A 19,665-nucleotide genomic window follows, 5' to 3' on the forward strand; every position below is an offset into this window, starting at 1 on the left:
GAAGGAAAATTCATCCACATATAATACTGATTGGTCTGGCTGCAAGCCACCATTTGTGGACATTTGTAATAATATTCATATAACTCTTCGTGTATTTGATAAAAACTCAAACAATCTGTCATCAGATATATCAATAACTTTGTACCTCCATAAAGCAGCAACAAATATCAAACAGCGGGCTAAAAGAAGAAGAAGATGGAGGTAATTGGTTCCAAAGAAACTTTGTTGGTTTCCTGCTAATCAGCCGAGCGTTTGATCTGGTCTATCCTGAGACATCCTGTCATGCCTGTCAAATTTATCAACAGATATGATTGGTGAGTGAAGCCATGAAAATGTCCACCTCTCCAGGACAGGAAGTAGGTCACCCCCGAAGCTAGATGAGTGCTCGTTAATTATGAAGTGAAAAATATTGTTCATCTGAAGGCGCTTCATGTTTCGTTGTTTATTTTGAACTGCTGTATGAAACCAAAATACAGCCTGCAAGACATAAGTGGCTGGGTAGATGATTTTCAAAAACTTGTAAACATATTATGGCTCTTAACTGTAAATACAAATTTACAATGTTTTGTACATGTGGATCTTGGGGTCTAATTCACTAAACCCGCAACTTTGTGAATTTATTGGCAGGGCAAAAATATATTGAAGAATGATGCACTGTTGCTTAACAAAGGTTAACAGAGTTTTGAAAACGTGGTTCCTGTTGTGTTCAGTTGGGTTAAATTGATGAAACCCATCTATGGGTTACTATCTCTATTTATCATCTATTAAAGACTTTTGTGTTCAGTTGGGTTAAATTGATGAAACCCATCTATGGGTTACTATCTCTATTTATCATCTATTAAAGGCTTTTGTGTTCAGTTGGGTTAAATTGATGAAACCCATCTATGGGTTACTATCTCTATTTATCATCTATTAAAGACTTTTGTGTTCAGTTGGGTTAAATTGATGAAAGCCATCTATGGGTTACTATCTCTATTTATCATCTATTAAAGACTTTTGTGTTCAGTTGGGTTAAATTGATGAAACCCATCTATGGGTTACTATCTCTATTTATCATCTATTAAAGACTTTTGTGTTCAGTTGGGTTAAATTGATGAAAGCCATCTATGGGTTACTATCTCTATTTATCATCTATTAAAGACTGTTGTGTTCAGTTGGGTTAAATTGATGAAACCCATCTATGGGTTACTATCTCTATTTATCATCTATTAAAGACTGTTGTGTTCAGTTGGGTTAAATTGATGAAACCCATCTATGGGTTACTATCTCTATTTATCATCTATTAAAGACTTTTGTGTTCAGTTGGGTTAAATTGATGAAAGCCATCTATGGGTTACTATCTCTATTTATCATCTATTAAAGACTTTTGTGTTCAGTTGGGTTAAATTGATGAAAGCCATCTATGGGTTACTATCTCTATTTATCATCTATTAAAGACTTTTCTAGGAGATATCGCTGGCTCTATAATTTGTGATATCTCCTGTGATATTCTCCTCACTTCTTTTTGTTACATCACTGTGTATGTTTCAACGCTAAACCTATCATTAGTGACATCACGCCACTGTCGTTCTGTTAGTTAACAAGTCTACCACTGCCAAATAATGACATTCAACCCACATTACTGACATTGTTTACAACTGTCGCAAATGAAAAGAATGATAATGGATGATAAAAAGAATACCCCCCTCGTGTCTTGTGATATCATAATTTAATCAGCAACCATTGATAAAAGTATAAAAATCCTCGGCAAGCCTCGGATTTCATACTTTTATCAACTCGTGCTGATAAATTATGATATTACAAGACACTCGGGGAGTATCCTCTATGTATCTGGACAAAACAAATGCCACCATTGTAAACAAGCATTCTGAGAGTACTACCAAAACAACACGTCCCCTACCATAAACAACAAATTCTCATATCTCTTAATTTCAGGGGCTATAACTAAAAAATGGGCCAATCGCAATGAAAGTTAAACCTTGTCTGTAACTGTACATGATAAATCTATATACAAAATTTCAGCTCAGATATCTTGTCTGGAAAACAATATGTGGGACAGACAGACAGACAGACAGACAGAGAAAGAGACAGATGGACAGAGACAAAACCTAAGTCCCCTCCAATTAGACCAGTAGGGGAGGAAACTATAGTACGTATATTGCCATGTATTAGCCGACTCCTTGTACAAGCCGACCTCTTAGTTTGACCCTAAATATTGTAACAGTGGAAAAACAGCCGTCTAGAGAATAGTACATGTGTGAAGAGAGGGTCGGTGAAAAGCAAGAAGGCAGGAAATGTTTTATTTAATGACGCACTCAACACATTTTTTATTTAGGTTATATATGGCATCAAATATATGGTTAAGGACCACACAGATATAGAGAGAGGAAACCCACTGTCACCACTTCATGGACTACTCTTTTCGATTACAGCAATGGATCTTTTATATGCACCATCCCACAGACAGGATAACACATACCACGGCCTTTGATATACCAGTTGTGATGCACTGGCTGGAGTGAGAAATAACCCAATGGGCCCACCGATAGGGATCGATCCCAGATCGACTGTGCATCAAGTGAACGCTTTACCACTGGGCTACGTCCCGCCCGCGTGGAAAGCAAGAAAGGCTGGAGTAGAGGACAGAAGAAAGGAGGTCTTGGCCGAGATCGGAGAATGCTGATGGAGTGACTCAACGTATGGATAGAGAAGAGAAATATAGGTGGTGAGTAACAAGTTTACAATATCAAGTACAAAATCATCAGCCTTGTGTATAAGCCTCGTATCAAGCAAACACTGTATCACTGGGCTACGTAATCATACATGTATCTCTGCACAAAGCAGAGTCTAAAAGATATTTTGACAAGGTCGTGATTGGTATCATGAAACAGTCATCGATTATGTGCTTTGTCTGTAGGTAGACTGACATACTGTTTCAATGCATGTTCCCAGTGGTATAAAAAAAAAACCCAGAGTTAATGACAGCTAAATAGTTGTAATCTTGATGCCACACCATCTGAAAATGAATGTTTCTGTTCTATTAATAATTCACATGCTTCAAACTGAAATTGTTGCTGCTACACGTCTGTGCATCCACTGTAACACCATATAGTCGCTCCAGAGACATTATCAACAACCATTATCAAATTTAAAGTGACAGACCCTAGTTTTTAAACACTAAGGCATATGGTTCACTATTAGAGCTGTTTTTAATCACTGAAATCATACTTTACTTAGATTTTATTGTTTGGATTATCCATTTCTGTACAACCGAGGTGTTTATGGTCATCCTGGTATTTTTAATATCACAAAATGCATTTTTCATACTTTTTTATACTTTAAAAACACATGTGCGTTTTAGAAGTACATTTTTTGGAGGAGAGTTTTGGTTTATTTTTAAGGGTATTTCACCGTTTCAATGTCACAGACTCTTGTTTGATTCTATTGTAACTTTATCCTCAAAAACGTCCTGTGATTTTTATCTCTGTTTAAATATACTGAGAGAAAGATATCAGAGAATAGTACTGCAGACCAAATTTCAGTCACTATTAGGATCATTATGTCTGTACATAAAGAACAAAGATGTACAGTGGGACTGACTGTCAATAATGTGGGACTGACTGTCAGTAATGTGGGGCTGACTGTCAGTAATGTGGGACTGACTATCAATAATGTGGGACTGACTGTCAATGTGGGACTGACTGTCAATGTGGGACTGACTGTCAGTAATGTGGGGCTGACTGTCAGTAATGTGGGGCTGACTGTCAATGTGGGACTGACTATCAATAATGTGGGACTGACTGTCAATGTGGAACTGACTATCAATAATGTTGGACTGACTGTCAATGACTATCAATAATGTGGGACTGACTGTCAGTAATGTGGGACTGACTGTCAATAATGTGGGACTGACTATCAATAATGTGGGACTGACTGTCAATGTGGGACTGACTATCAATAATGTGGGACTGACTATCAATAATGTGGGACTGACTGTCAATGTGGGACTGACTATCAATAATGTTGGACTGACTGTCAATGACTATCAATAATGTGGGACTGACTGTCAGTAATGTGGGACTGACTGTCAATAATGTGGGACTGACTGTCAATGTGGGACTGACTATCAATAATGTGGGACTGACTGTCAATGTGGGACTGACTATCAATAATGTGGGACTGACTTGTCAAACCATACAAGTCCCCCGAAATTAGAGTTCAAATATAGCAGCATTAATTACTCTTACGCTATACAAGTCCCTGGAAATTAGAGTCAGCAGTTTTAATTACTCCTAGACTTTGAAAAGTTCCACCTACCTTGAGATAGTAGACGAGAAGTTCGTTAAGGGAGGGGTCAGCGTTCAGGTTGACGAGATATGCCAGACTGTTCTCGACTTTGATTCCCGATGTCTGCACCGATATACCCATCTGTTCCAGCGCCTGGTGACGGTCCTGTAAGTGATGATCAAAATAAATATTACTTAAATGTACATATTTCTGTCACAGTTTAAGAATAATGGTCATCTTACAAATATAAACATTACAAGAATTACACTATCAAAATTCACCCTGCAACCACTGTTTCTGTTATCGGCCTCGGTTCTGTAGTGGTTATGACTTCGGGCTTCTGGCTGGTAGGTACTGGGTTCGTATCCCACCTGAGGCAATGGTGGATTTTTCATGCCAGTACTGGCTCCAATCCAGAGTGAGTGCACAGCTAGGCTCAATGGGTAGGTGTAAGGCCACATACACTGAGTTTCACCCACTTCACGAGTGCGATTATGGGTGTGTCTCCCGAGTATATGACCCCCACATGGGTGATGATTACCCAGCATGCCCTGCAGGTTCCGTGTACCCCGGGCTCGGGTGTTACCGAGATAACTTAAATGACAGCAAGCGAGTCAAATAGTCTTATACCAAAATGGAAATACTGCAGCTTCACCATTCATCTTATCATCATCCATGTTTGTAATGTCCAAAATACACAAAAAATGTTTGTCTCTTGTGTTGAATGTTTGTAGTGTTTTGTTTTTTTTAATTTAAAAACAGAAGAAAAAAGGTTCTCTTGGCCAATTATGATGACCTATTAAAGCAAAGTCATAAACGTATACTAGCAGATTATGACCTTTGACATCATGTACACATGGATGTCATATCCTATTCACGGTTTCTGTCAGAGGGTAAAACGGATATGGCGCCATACACAAATTGTTTTGCACATTTTTTTTTTTTTACATTAACCTTTTGAAAAAATTGATAACTCTTTTCATTACTGTATGATTTTCTCAACCCTAACTCTAAACTTAACCCATTTTCTTTCTGGGGGAGGCCCCCCATACCACATGTTGACTGTGGTTGCATTCAATTCCATAGCATCATACCCCAAAAATATTATTTCTGGCACAAACACTGTATAGATATCACAAAACCATTCATTTGACTGAAGTAAAGGTACAAAGTAACTGAAATAAACAGGAATAATAATTGTGGGCTTTTAATGCTTGACAGATTTACAGGAAAGAGATAATAACCAATTACTGACATAGGATATCGGTTTCAGGTAAAACATGGAATTCTGCTCACAAAGCATCGCTGATACCCCATTTTTACCTGTACTTTCAAAAGATAAAGCTGACATCAAAATCAAGTTATTCTCTGAAGTCAATAAACAATATCTAGATGAAGGAAGGAAATGTTTTATTTTACGATGCACTCAACACATTTTATTTATAGTTATATGGCGTCAAACACATGGTTAAGGACCACGCAGATATTGAGAAAGAAAACCCGCTGTAGCCACTTCATGGGCTACTCTTTTCAATTAGCAGCAAGGGACCTTTTACATGCACCATCCCACAGACAGAATAGTATATACCACCGCCTTTGTTACACCAGTTGTGGAGCACTGGCTGGAATGAGAAATAGCCTAAGGGATCCACCGACGGGGATCAATCCAAGACCGACCGCACATCACGCTAACACTTTACCACTGGGCTACATCCTGCCCCCAATATCTAAATGAATTATCACATGTTTGACATCGACTGACCTCGGTGGCGTCATGGTTAGGCCATCGGTCTACAGGCTGGTAGGTACTGGGTTCGGATCCCAGTCGAGGCATGGGATTTTTAATCCAGATACCGACTCCAAACCCTGAGTGAGTGCTCTTCAAGGCTCAATGGGTAGGTGTAAACCACTTGCACCGACCAGTGATCCATAACTGGTTCAACAAAGGACATGGTTTGTGCTATCCTGCCTGTGGGAAGCGCAAATAAAAGATCCCTTGCTGCTAATCGGAAAGAGTAGCCCATGTAGTGGCGACAGTGGGTTTCCTCTCAAAATCTGTGTGGTCCTTAACCATATGTCTGATGCCATATAACCGTAAATGAAATGTGTTAAAAGAAAGAAAGAAATGTTTTATTTAACGACGCACTCAACACATTTTATTTACTTTTATATGGCGTCAGACATATGGTTAAGGATAACTCAGATTTTGAGAGGAAACCCGCTGTCGCCACTACATGGGCTACTCTTCCGATTAGCAGCAAGGGATCTTTTATTTGCACTTCCCACAGGCAGGATAGCACAAACCATGGCCTTTGTTGAACCAGTTATGGATCACTGGTCGGTGCAAGTGGTTTACACCTACCCATTGAGCCTTGCGGAGCACTTACTCAGGGTTTGGAGTCGGTATCTGGATTAAAAATTCCATGCCTCGACTGGGATCTGAACCCAGTACCTACCGGCCTGTAGACCGAGAAATGTGTTGAGTGCGTCGTTAAATAAAACATTTCTTTTCCAATAGCTGATGATTAAAAAATCAATGTGCTCTAGTGGTGTCATTAAAAAAAATATATATATATTTTTTAGTGGTTTGAACAGTGACCACTAACCAACTAACAACTAACCCACTGTCCTGAACAGACAGCCCAGATAGCTGAGATGTGTGTGTGCCCAGGACAACATGCTTGAACCTTAAATGGATTATAAGCACAAAAATAAGTTGAAATGAAATTAACACTATCCCCATGCACGAAGGATTTTTAGACAACTAATCCTCGAATCAGCCAGAATGTTTTTGTATGTTTAATCACTTAATTCTCAAACGAGTTGATTTGGAGCATGTTTTATAATCACCATCAAATCTCACAGATCCCATGTCTGGCACTCTCCTGTGTGGCACTCTCCTGTTCATTCAGCCACAACAAACTGCACCTCCAAACTATGTGCAGGATCGTGCAACTGTCACATCCATAAGCTGCACACACGCACGCCACACACGGCAATCAACTTGTGTGTTTCACTTCATTTTAATGATAAAAAACACCAGGTTTTATCCAGGTTTTATCTGCTGCAATTTTGAAAAATTGTGGAAAAATAAGTCCAGAAAACTATTTTTCTTTCTCCTAAGTTGAACTTGGTGAAAAATGGGTAAATTGCTATTAAAGTCAAACTTGATCGGTAACAGTACATGATAAAGCTATAAACATAATTTTAGCTCAATAGCTTGAGGCATTACAACAATAAAAAATGTCCAGAAACCTGTATGTTGGACAGACAGACAGACAGACAGACAAAAGGATGCAGGGGATACTTATAGGCCCCTTCGGTTGAACCAGTAGGGAGCTATAAAAACACACCATCAGGTTGCGAATTCAAGGCAAGCTGATAATTGTCAATAAATGAATAATTGTTTTATCCAACCAGAAACACCCAATAGCCGATTTGTATTGTTGTGCCGAGGTGTCGCTAAACATTCATTCATTCATTCCAACCAGATCCATAAAATAATTGTATAACTCTGATCCACTCAGCTTTACAACCAGAAAACATCATCACTGACGCAAGTTTCCAACGTGAAATATGTAATTTTGAACCTACATTATTCAACCTCAAAATGTAAAAGACCTCACCAATTTAACACTATTTTGATGTGTGTCACAGTTTAGAGGACATATTAGTGAGTCTAATTACAAACGATTTTTTACTGAAGAACTTATTACATTTTTTTTTAAAAATATTTTTTAAAACCCTACGATCATGATCCATGACGTCAATGTTTATGAAAGTTTATTTTCACTTTCAATCCACGATGAGTAATCCATCCATCATCTATTTCAAAGTCTGTATTATCAATTATTTTCGGTGAATACATCCTTTACAAATCTTCAGTTTTCATTAAATAATAATGTTCAACATGTTTTAAAAGAGGGTTTTTACATTAGTTTTTGGGAGAGAAAGAGTTATATGATTAATCACTCTCCGACAAGGTTTTCAGAGTCTTAGACAAGAACTCCTCCAAACTTCTACACCCCTAAACCACCCCCCCCCCCCCCCCCCTCCCCATTACTAAATTTAATTATATACCTGATGAATCTTCTCGGTTTCCAGTAGTTTCTCCTTCCTCCCCATTACAAAATTTAATTATATACCTGATGAATCTTCTCGGTTTCCAGTAGTTTCTCCTCCCTCCCCATTACAAAATTTAATTATATACCTGATGAATCTTCTCGGTTTCCAGTAGTTTCTCCTCCCACGTTTTCGACATCTCTTTGACCAGTTTCTCTGACTCTTCCAATCTGTCTTTCAAATCAGGAGCTGTCATACTCTGTAAAAGAGTTCAACACACTGGTTAATACACAACTGTACATGTATATGTGTTGAACAACCACGTCTGACATGTACTTATAGCATATTAAAAAAGCTTCCATTTCGAATCGAGTTTATGTCTCGAGTGAAATAATTTTCAGTTGTCACGAGCTTTAGCAATTTGTAATGAAAATTATTTCACGAGGGACATAAACATGATATGAAATGGTAGTGAGTTTAATATCCTATTTATTACCCATAATCAATCTTAATTTATATCACTCAACTCCTGCAGCTGACGTTCCATTAAGGTTGTAGTGCGCCAATCGATGACGTCATCGTGTGACGTCAAAGTGTTACGTCCTACTTGACATTCTAGTGGGATGTATCACTTTGATATGTACCAAGATATTTTTAACCATATGGGTACTAAAGGTATATATTTCAACTATATTTGATATTGATTATCCTACAAGTTGCACAGAATTAACACACCTTAAGACTAGTTTTAGTTCTATAAATAATTGAGCAGCACTCAGTTGAGATCTCAGCGTCTACTCTTAAAAAAAGAGCAGCTTAATTAAGACTACTGGCAGCTTAATACATAGTGTAAACATGCCTTAAGACTAGTCTCAATTCAATAAATACCTGAACTCTCAGCATTTCCACATCCTCTCTTAGTTCTCGAATTAAGCTACATGTCATTACTACAAGTCACACAGTGTGACCATGCCTTAAGACTGGTCTAGATTTTATAAATACCTGAGTAACACTAAGTTGAGATCTGAGCGTCTATACCTCCTCCCTCAGTTCTCGGATTATGCTACACGTTGGTACTACCTACAAGTAACACAGTGTGACCAAACCTTAAGACTGGTCACAGTTCTATAAATACCTGAGCGGCATTAAGTTGAGATCTAAGCGTCTCCACCTCCTCCCTCAGTTCTCCACCTCCTCCCTCAGTTCTCGGATTATGCTACATGTCATTACTACAAGTCACACAGTGTGACCACGTCTTAAGACTGGTCTAAGTTCTATAAATACCTGAGCGGTAGCACTAAGTTGAGATCTGAGCATATCCACCTTCTCCCTCAGTTCTATAAATACCTAAGCGGCACTAAGTTGAGATCTGATTATCTCCACCTCCTCCCTCAGTTCTATAACTACCTGAGCGGCACTAAGTTGAGATCTGAGCATCTCCACCTCCACCCTCAGTTCTATAACTACCTGAGCGGCACTAAGTTGAGATCTGAGCATCTCCACCTCCTCCCTCAGTTCTATAACTACCTGAGCGGCTCCATTCCCTCCCTCAGTTCTATAACTACCTGAGCGGCACTAAGTTGAGATCGGAGCGTCTCCACCCCCTCCCTCAGTTTTATAAATACCTGAGCAGCACTAAGTTGAGATCGGAGCGTCTCCACCTCCACCCTCAGTTCTATAAATACCTGAGCAGCACTAAGTTAAACTCTGAGAGTCTCCACCTCCTCCCTCAGTTTTATAAATACCTGAGCAGCACTAAGTTGAGATCTGAGCATCTCCACCGCCTCCCTCAGTTCTATAAATACCTGAGCAGCACTAAGTTGAGATCTGAGCATCTCCACCTCCACCCTCAGTTCTGTAACTACCTAAGCAGCACTAAGTTGAGATCTGAGCGTCTCCAACCCCAAGTTGAGATCTGAGCATCTCCACCTCCACCCTCAGTTCTATAACTACCTAAGCAGCACTAAGTTGAGATCTGAGCGTCTCCAACCCCTCCCTCAGTTCTATAAATACCTGAGCAGCACCAAGTTGAGATCTGAGCGTCTCCATCTCCTCCCTCAGTTCTGTAACTACCTAAGTGGCACTAAGTTGAGATCTGAGCGTCTCCATCCCCTCCCTCAGTTCTATAAATACCTGAGCGGCACTAAGTTGAGATCTGAGCGCCTCCACCTCCTCCCTCAGTTCTCGGATGATGCGGGCATTGGGATCCTCATTGACGACGGCGTGGTTCACGATGCGTTTGGCGCGGTCCGCATAACGCAGTGTGGACAACGTCTCTTCGTAGTTGTCTGCGGCGGGACTTATCGTGGCAACCATCACAGTTTTACTGTTACCGCCAAGATTGTCCTGAAACAAAGGGAAACAACTCTTTAACACTTTGTTGCATGCAGCAGGATTTTTAATATGGCTACCATCAGTTTTTGTTTTTCTTCAACTTATTTCCGTGCTTATATCCAATTAAGGTTCAAGCACACTGTCCTGGGTACACATCTCAGCTATCTGAGCTATCTGTTCAGGACAGAGGGTTAGTTGTTAGTTGGTTAGTGAGAGAGAAGAGGGTGTAGTGGCCTTACACCTACCCATCGAGTCCTTAAGAACTCGCTCTGGGTTGGAGCCAGTACCGGGCTGCAAACCCTGTACCTACCAGCCTGTAGTCTGATGGCTTAACCACTCTACCACCGAGGCTGGTCATCAGTTTTACTGTTGCCTCCAAGATAGGCCTGAAATAAAGGGAAGTAAATCCTTAACATCTCATTGTCTGCAGCAGTATTTTTATTGTGGCAACCCTCACAATTTTACTGTTACTGCCACGATCGTCCTGCTTAGATTGTGGTGAAACAAAGTGGAATAACTGTAACACTGAATTTATCAGTTTTACATTTTGCTCCCTTATTGACATATTTGAATATATACAGTTCAAATACAGCTACATTGTATGTACACAAAACATTAGAAATAAAAATGTTTTATTTTGTTTTTAGTTTTACTATTTAAATATTAAAATATTTGCAACATGGTTAAAGAACATACACACAGTACATATTTCAAGACAATCATGTAAACTGGTATATCAAAGGTCATGGAATGTGCTGTCCTGTCTGCGGTAAAGTGTATATATTAAACAATCTGTTGTTTCTAATGGAAAAATGTAACTGGTTTCCTCTGAAGACCATATCAAAATTATCAACAGTTTGACATCCAACAGCTGATGATCAAGAAAACAATTTTCCATCGAGGCGTTTTTAAACAAACAAACAAAATGTAGCAGGATTTAGAACAGTCAGTTGAGTGTTTGCTTGAGGTGCTTACGTCACAGGATCGACCCACCTAAGCGGATCCATTAAACTGACTGGGTGTTTTCTTGTTTCACTACAACTGTTTAAAGGCTGTGGTACATGTATAAGGCCGCGGTACATGTGTAAGGCCGCGGTACATGTGTACGGCCGCGTACATGTGTTTTAAGGCCGCGGTACATGTGTTTTAAGGCCGCGGTACATGTGTAAGGCCGCGGTACATGTGTAAGGCCGGGGTACATGTGTAAGGCCGCGGTACATGCATACGGCCGCGGTACATGCATAAGGCCGCGGTACATGCACAAGGCCGCGGTACATGCACAAGGCCGCGGTACATGCACAAGGCCGCGGTACATGCACACGGCCGCGGTACATGCATACGGATGCGGTACATGTATAAGGCTGTGGTACATGCATACGGCCGCAGTACATGCATACAGATGCGGTACATGTATAAGGCTGTGGTACATGCATACGGATGCGGTACATGTATAAGGCTGTGGTACATGCATACGGATGCGGTACATGTATACGGCTGCGGTACATGTATACGGATGCGGTACATGTATAAGGCTGTGGTACATGTATACGGATGCGGTACATGTATAAGGCTGTGGTACATGTATACGGATGCGGTACATGTATAAGGCTGTGGTACATGTATAAGGCTGTGGTACATGTATATGTTTTCCTGTCTAAGTGCAAATAAAAGATCCTTTGCTGCTAATGGAAAAGTTTAGCGGGTTTCCTCTGATGACTACTAGTCAGAATTACCAAATGTCCCAATAGCCAATGATTAATTAATCAATGTGCTCCAGTGGTGTCATTGAACAAAACAACCTTTTTAAAAACAAAAACAAACGTTTAACTTCAGCAGTGTGACTCTGCCTTTAGTGGGTTAATCACTGTATATGACCGTGCCATCAATACTTCATGAGAATAACGAGGGATGGTGTGGGATATTAAAACAACTACAAACTCATCAACAGTCGACTAACCAAAGTTAAAAACACCAGACTTCAAAGCCTTGTTCATCGGAGTATAAAATCAATAAGAGACATTTAAATATGAGCAGACTCAAATGCGACATTTGTTTGTGACATTTCATTTTCAGCATGCATGCTCTGAGAGTTAGCCAGTTGTTTTAATTTTCAGCATGCATGCTGAGAGTTAGCCAGTTGTTTTAATTTTCAGCATGCATGCCGAGAGAGTTAGCCAGTTGTTTTAATTTTCAGCATGCATGCTCTGAGAGTTAGCCAGTTGTTTTAATTTTCAGCATGCATGCTGAGAGTTAGCCAGTTGTTTTAATTTTCAGCATGCATGCTGAGAGAGTTAGCCAGTTGTTTTAATTTTCAGCATGCATGCCGAGAGAGATAGCCAGTTGTTTTAATTTTCAGCATGCATGCTGAGAGTTAGCCAGTTGTTTTAATTCTCAGCATGCATGCTCAGAGAGATAGCCAGTTGTTTTAATTTTCAGCATGCATGCTCTGAGAGTTAGCCAGTAGTTTTAATTTTCAGCATGCATGCTCTGAGAGTTAGCCAGTAGTTTTAATTTTCAGCATGCATGCTCTGAGAGTTAGCCAGTAGTTTTAATTTTCAGCATGCATGCTGAGAGAGTTAGCCAGTTGTTGTAATTTTCGGCATGCATGCTGAGAGAGTTAGCCAGTTGTTTTAATTTTCAGCATGCATGCTCTGAGAGAGTTAGCCAGTTGTTTTAATTTTCGGCATGCATGCTGAGAGAGTTAGCCAGTTGTTTTAATTTTAAACATGCATGCTCTGAGTTAGCCAGTTGTTTTAATTTTCGGCATGCATGCTCAGAGTCAGTTAGTCGTGTTAAACAAATTTTAACTCAGCAAGACCAGTGATTATTATTATGTACTTGTGTGTAAAAGTTTAGGTATGATTTCTTTAATCACACCACTAAAGCAAATTGATTTATCAATCATTGGCTATTGGATTTCAAATCATTGGCTATTGGATGTCAAACATTTGGTAAGTCTGACTCGTAGTCATTAGAGGAAACTCACTACATTTTCCCATTAGCAGCAATTTCATATGTGCCATCCCAGACAGGATAGCACATACCACAGCTTTTGATAAACCCTTGTGTGTACTGGTTGGAATGAGAAATAACCCAATGGGCTCACCGACAGGGATTGATCTCAGACTGACCACACATCATATGGGCATTTTACCATTGCCTCCACACATGTGTAAGACTGTTTAATTACACCCCAGCACATTATTTAATCAATGCTGTTAGAGATCACTGCTTGATCACCTACTATTGGGTATATACTTGTGGGTACTGGTTGCCATAGGATAAAATCATGTTGGGTCCATTTAGCGCAAATGAACCTACACGTCAGGCGAGCACTGACTAAACCTCCAACTTAGAGTACATACATGTAGTACTATATACTGACTGTTTTGACTGTTTCTCGGTCACCTCAGCTGAGAAAAGTGTACAAATAGACCAGTATTACAGTGTCCATCAACCCAAGTCTCCTGGGAAGTGTAACAGTTTTATCTTCAAACGAGGGAAAGACCAAGACAGAGTCAAATTTATGTGCCTTAGTTATGGTTAAGCTATTGGACATAAGGCTGGTATCAGAGCTCCGCGGTATTGAAATTGCAGGTTTGGTATCGGTATGGGTATTTTTGAGAGTGATTTACCTTAATTGGTATTTGTATGATATTCAGTATTGTACAATACTGATACCAATATCGAGCAGTATTTTCGGTATACTCAGCTTTAAGTCTCAAACACTAATTTCATCTAAATACAATTAAATTCCTTACACAAGGCCCTCATCTCTCTTCTTTTTAGCTATTTTGTGTTTGTCAGATATATTGTTAGTGCTTTACTAAATGGCAAATAACATTTTTCAATACTGAAATTTGGGTATTTTGAGATTTGCTCGGTACAGTAAATCAGTAATGACATGATACCAATACTGAATGGTATATATAGTATATACCGCCCAGCTCTAGCTGGTATAGGCACTAGGTTCGCCACCTAGTACCGGCTTCCACCGTGAGCAAGTTTAACAACTCAGTGTTAAGGTGTAACTCACTACATTAGCTTCTCTCTAACTAACTAACTAACTAACTAACTACTAAACCAAACAGACAGCCCATATAACTAGGTGTGTGTGCCCAGGACAGCATGCTTGAACCGTAATTGGATATAAGCATGAAAATAACTACAAATGAAAATGTAGTCATTTACAGCTTGTTCTTTCCACCAACCAGAATTTATATGTTGCCTGTGATAAGACGTGGCTATTCGGGGGAAACTCCTGCTGGGTCCACTGAGGTCAATTGAACCTACAACCGATCACACCTCAGGCATGCACTAATATACACCTGACTTAGTACTGGTACATAGTACTACCGGTATATACTGTCTGCTTTGACAGTTCTGTTCTTGGTCACCTCAGCTGAGAAAAGTGTAGAATTAGACCAGTATTACAGTGTCCATCAAACTTAGACTCCTGGGACCTTGACAGTGTTATCTTCTAACAAGGGAAGGCTGAGATGGAGTGGAATTTCTGTGTGACCATTCTTTAGATCTGTTCCAGGCCCAGCCACGATAATGAAGTGTCATTCCCTTCAGTTCACAACGAGGGTTATTGGGTTAATGGTTGGTTTATACCCCAGTAACAGTTTATAATGGTTGCACAATGGATGTCACATATAAGGTTGGTAGTTACTGGGTTCGCATCCCGGTACCAGCTTCCACCCACAGTGAGTTTAATGACTCAATGGGTAGTACTCCAGGTCCAGCCATGATAATGAAGTGTCATTCCCTTCAGTTGAGGGTTGTTGGGTTAATGGCTAGTAGGTACTGGGTTCGCATCCCAGTACCGGCTTCCACCCAGAGTGAGTTTAATGACTCAGTGGTTAGTACTCCATGCAGGCCTAGCCAGTAATGAAGTGTCATTCCCTTCAGTTGACCATAAGGGTTGTTGGGTTAATGGCTAGTAGGTACTGGGTTCGCATCCCAGTACCGGCTTCCACCCAGAGTGAGTTTAATGACTCAGTGGTTAGTACTCCATGCAGGCCTAGCCAGTAATGAAGTGTCATTCCCTTCAGTTGACCATGAGGGTTGTTGGGTTAATGGCTTGTAAGTACTGGCTTCATGTCCCTGTGCCAGTTTATAATGCTTGCACAATGGATGTCACATATAAGACTGGTAGATACTGGGTTCGCATCCCGGTACCAGCTTCCACACAGCGCGAGTTTGATGACCATAAGACTTTAAGACCACTACACTGATTTTCTCTCAGTGGTGGCAGGACGTAGCCCAGTGGTAAAGCACTCGCCTGATGCGCAGTCGGTCTGGGATCGATCCCCGTCGGTGGGACCATTGGGCTATTTCTCCTTCAAACCAGTGCAGCAAGAATGGGAAATCAAAGGCTGTGGTATGTGCTATCCTGTCTGTGAGATGGTGCATATAAAAGACACCTTGCTACTAATGGAAAAATGTAGCAGATTTCCTCTCTAAGAGTATATGTCAAAATTAGCAAATGTTTGACATCCAATAGCTTATGATTAATAAATCAATGTGCTCTAGTGGTGTCATTAAACAAAACTTTAACTTTAACTTAGCTCTCAGTAACCACTAACAACCAACAATCTAACCAATGACCACTGACCCACTGTCCTAGACAGACAGTGCAGAGTTGAGATAGGTGCCTTGGTCAGTGTACTTGAACTTTAATTGGATATAATCATGAAAATAACTATAAATGAATGAGTACAAATCCATCAACCATCTCTCCTGGGACAGGTAATAGTGTCATCATCTAACACGGGATGATCGAGACACAGTCAGAGTTCTATGTGACCATCTCTTTACTTCCTGTCAGTTGACAGTGAGTGTTATTAACTTACTGGCTAGTAGGTACTGGGTTCAAACCCTGGTGACCATCTCTTTACTTCCTGTCAGTTGACAGTGAGTGTTATTAGCTTACTGGCTAGTAGGTACTGAGTTCAAACCCTGGTGACCATTTCTTTACTTCCTGTCAGTTGACAGTGAGTGTTATTAGCTTACTGGCTAGTAGGTACTGAGTTCAAACCCCTGTGACCATATCTTTACTTCCTGTCAGTTGACATTGAGTGTTATTAACTTACTGGCTAGTAAGTACTGGGTTCAAACCCTGGTGACCATCTCTTTACTTCCTGTCAGTTGACAGTGAGTGTTATTAGCTTACTGGCTAGTAGGTACTGAGTTCAAACCCCTGTGACCATCTCTTTACTTCCTGTCAGTTGACAGTGAGTGTTATTAGCTTGCTGACTAGTAGGTACTGGGATCAAACCCCTGTGACAGTTTATAATGGTTGTACAAATGGGACCTGCGGTGAGATTTAGCTCAGTTGATATCAGAATAGTGAAACCTATATGTCGGTTTTCAAGACGTTTTGTCACATAAAAAGTACGTCTATTTGTTACAGAAAGCTATAACAAAAATAAAAACTTTTCTCATTTAACTTCCGACGATGTCATCATTTGGTTGATGAAAATGCTGAGAATTTTACCTTGAGGTTTTAAACAGACACTTTATTTTTATCTTCTTTAAACTGTGCGTGAAAAGGATGTCATTTTCTTACAAAACTCCACAATTATAGAAACCTCCCTGCTCGATAACTCCAGTAGTCGCACGAGAAACGAAATCATTCTCGGACTAAACCGTCATCTACAGCTGTGAAAGGAAATACATTTTCAATTATCTTTCTTCCCAGTCTTTTCTTACAATTTGATTATCTCCCTTTGACAGGCTGGAATCTCGTTATGACGACGAAATTGTCTCGGAATGTGCGGCTGTTCATTTCCTTTTAAGTGAACGAGAAGAAGCAAAATACACAGGCGAAAGTAAATCAAAGAGGTACAAATCCATGATGATTTGATTAATCATTTATAGATTTCGCCTATTGATCAGGTCAAAGTCTCCGACTATACAGAGCTAAAAGGAGTTTAGAGGAAGTGGAAATTACTGTTCAGTGTAGACAAGTGGGGTGCTGGCTGCTGTTCTGGGATGATGATAGTTTAGAGAGTGTAGACAAGTGGGGTGCTGGCTGCTGTTCTGGGATGGTGATAGTTTAGAGAGTGTAGACAAGTGGGGTGCTGGCTGCTGTTCTGGGATGATGATAGTTTAGAGAAAGTGGAAATTAGACAAGTGGGGTGCTGGCTGCTGTTCTGGGATGATCATAGTTTAGAGAGTGTAGACAAGTGGGGTGCTGGCTGCTGTTCTGGGATGATCATAGTTTAGAGAGTGTAGACAAGTGGGGTGCTGGCTGCTGTTCTGGGATGATGATAGTTTAGAGAGTGTAGACAAGTGGGGTGCTGGCTGCTGTTCTGGCATGATGATAGTTTTCAGTGTAGACAAGTGGGGTGCTGGCTGCTGGCATTCTGTTTAGAGCATGGGGTGCTGGCTGCTGATGAGTTTAGTTCTGAGTGTAGACAACAAGTGGGGTGCTGGCTGCTGTTCTGGGATGATGATAGATAGAGAGTTAGGGGTGCTGGCTGCTGTTCTGGGAAGTTTAGGAACAAGTGGGGTGCTGGCTGCTGTTCTGGGATGATGATAGTTTAGAGAGTGTTGACAAGTGGGGTGCTGGCTGCTGTTCTGGGATGATCATAGTTTAGAGAGTGTTGACAAGTGGGGTGCTGGCTGCTGTTCTGGGATGATGATAGTTTAGAGAAAGTGGAAATTACTGTTCAGTGTAGACAAGTGGGGTGCTGGCTGCTGTTCTGGCATGATGATAGTTTAGAGAGTGTAGACAAGTGGGGTGCTGGCTGCTGTTCTGGGATGATGATAGTTTAGAGAGTGTTGACAAGTGGGGTGCTGGCTGCTGTTCTGGCATGATGATAGTTTAGTTGTTGACAAGTGTAGACAAGTGGGGGGGTGCTGGCTGCTGTTCTGGCATGATGATAGTTTAGAGAGTGTTGACAAGTGGGGTGCTGGCTGCTGTTCTGGCATGATGATAGTTTAGAGAGTGTTGACAAGTGGGGTGCTGGCTGCTGTTCTGGCATGATGATAGTTTAGAGAGTGTTGACAAGTGGGGTGCTGGCTGCTGTTCTGGCATGATGATAGTTTAGAGAGTGTTGACAAGTGGGGTGCTGGCTGCTGTTCTGGGATGATGATAGTTTAGAGAGTGTTGACAAGTGGGGTGCTGGCTGCTGTTCAGTGATAGTTTAGAGAGTGTTGACAAGTGGGGTGCTGGCTGCTGTTCTGGGATGATGATAGTTTAGAGAGTGTTTAGACAAGTGGGGTGCTGGCTGCTGTTCTGGCATGATGATAGTTTAGAGAGTGTTGACAAGTGTTTAGAGAGTGTTGACAAGTGGGGTGCTGGCTGCTGTTCTGGGATGATGTTTATGATGCTGGCTGCTGTTCTGGGAGTTAGTTTAGAGAAAGTGGAAATTACTTGTCAGTGTAGACAAGTGGGGTGCTGGCTGCTGTTCTGGGATGATGATAGTTTAGAGAAAGTGGAAATTACTGTTGGCTGCTGTTCTGGGAGTGTGTAGACAAGTGGGGTGCTGGCTGACAAGTGGGGTGCTGGCTGCTGTTCTGTGATGATGATAGTTTAGAGAAAGTGGAAATTACTTGTGGGGTGCTGGCTGCTGTTCTGGGATGATTATTTAGAGAGTGTAGACAAGTGGGGTGCTGGCTGCTGTTCTGGGATGATCATAGTTTAGAGAGTGTAGACAAGTGGGGTGCTGGCTGCTGTTCTGGGATGATCATAGTTTAGAGAAAGTGGAAATTACTTGTCAGTGTAGACAAGTGGGGTGCTGGCTGCTGTTCTGGGATGATGACAGTTTAGAGAAAGTGGAAATTACTTGTCAGTGTAGACAAGTGGGGTGCTGGCTGCTGTTCTGGGATGATGATAGTTTAGAGAAAGTGGAAATTACTGTTTAAGTGTAGACAAGTGGGGTGCTGGCTGCTGTTCTGGCATGATGATAGTTTAGAGAGTGTAGACAAGTGGGGTGCTGGCTGCTGTTCTGGGATGATGATAGTTTAGAG

General features: G+C 40.9%; 1 protein-coding gene across 6 annotated transcripts in view; it reads right to left on the bottom strand.

Annotated features, from left to right (window-relative positions):
* The window catches only part of LOC121377005 (kinesin-like protein KIF13A), a 397,936-nt gene that overhangs the window by 183,771 nt on the left and 194,500 nt on the right, over positions 1–19,665 (bottom strand). For 5 of the 6 annotated variants that reach the window (XM_041504840.1, XM_041504838.1, XM_041504837.1 and 2 more), the window contains exons 11-13: positions 10,483–10,695; positions 8,498–8,608; positions 4,318–4,452 (exon numbers count right to left, since the gene is read on the bottom strand). In XM_041504840.1, the coding sequence (XP_041360774.1) occupies positions 4,318–4,452; positions 8,498–8,608; positions 10,483–10,695 (459 nt within the window). Of the gene's footprint in view, positions 1–4,317; positions 4,453–8,367; positions 8,394–8,497; positions 8,609–10,482; positions 10,696–19,665 lie in introns of those variants that run through there. The other variant, XM_041504841.1, reaches the window with a different exon arrangement.

Source organism: Gigantopelta aegis, chromosome 7 (genome assembly GCF_016097555.1).
Source record: "Gigantopelta aegis isolate Gae_Host chromosome 7, Gae_host_genome, whole genome shotgun sequence".
NCBI lineage: Eukaryota > Metazoa > Mollusca > Gastropoda > Neomphalida > Peltospiridae > Gigantopelta > Gigantopelta aegis.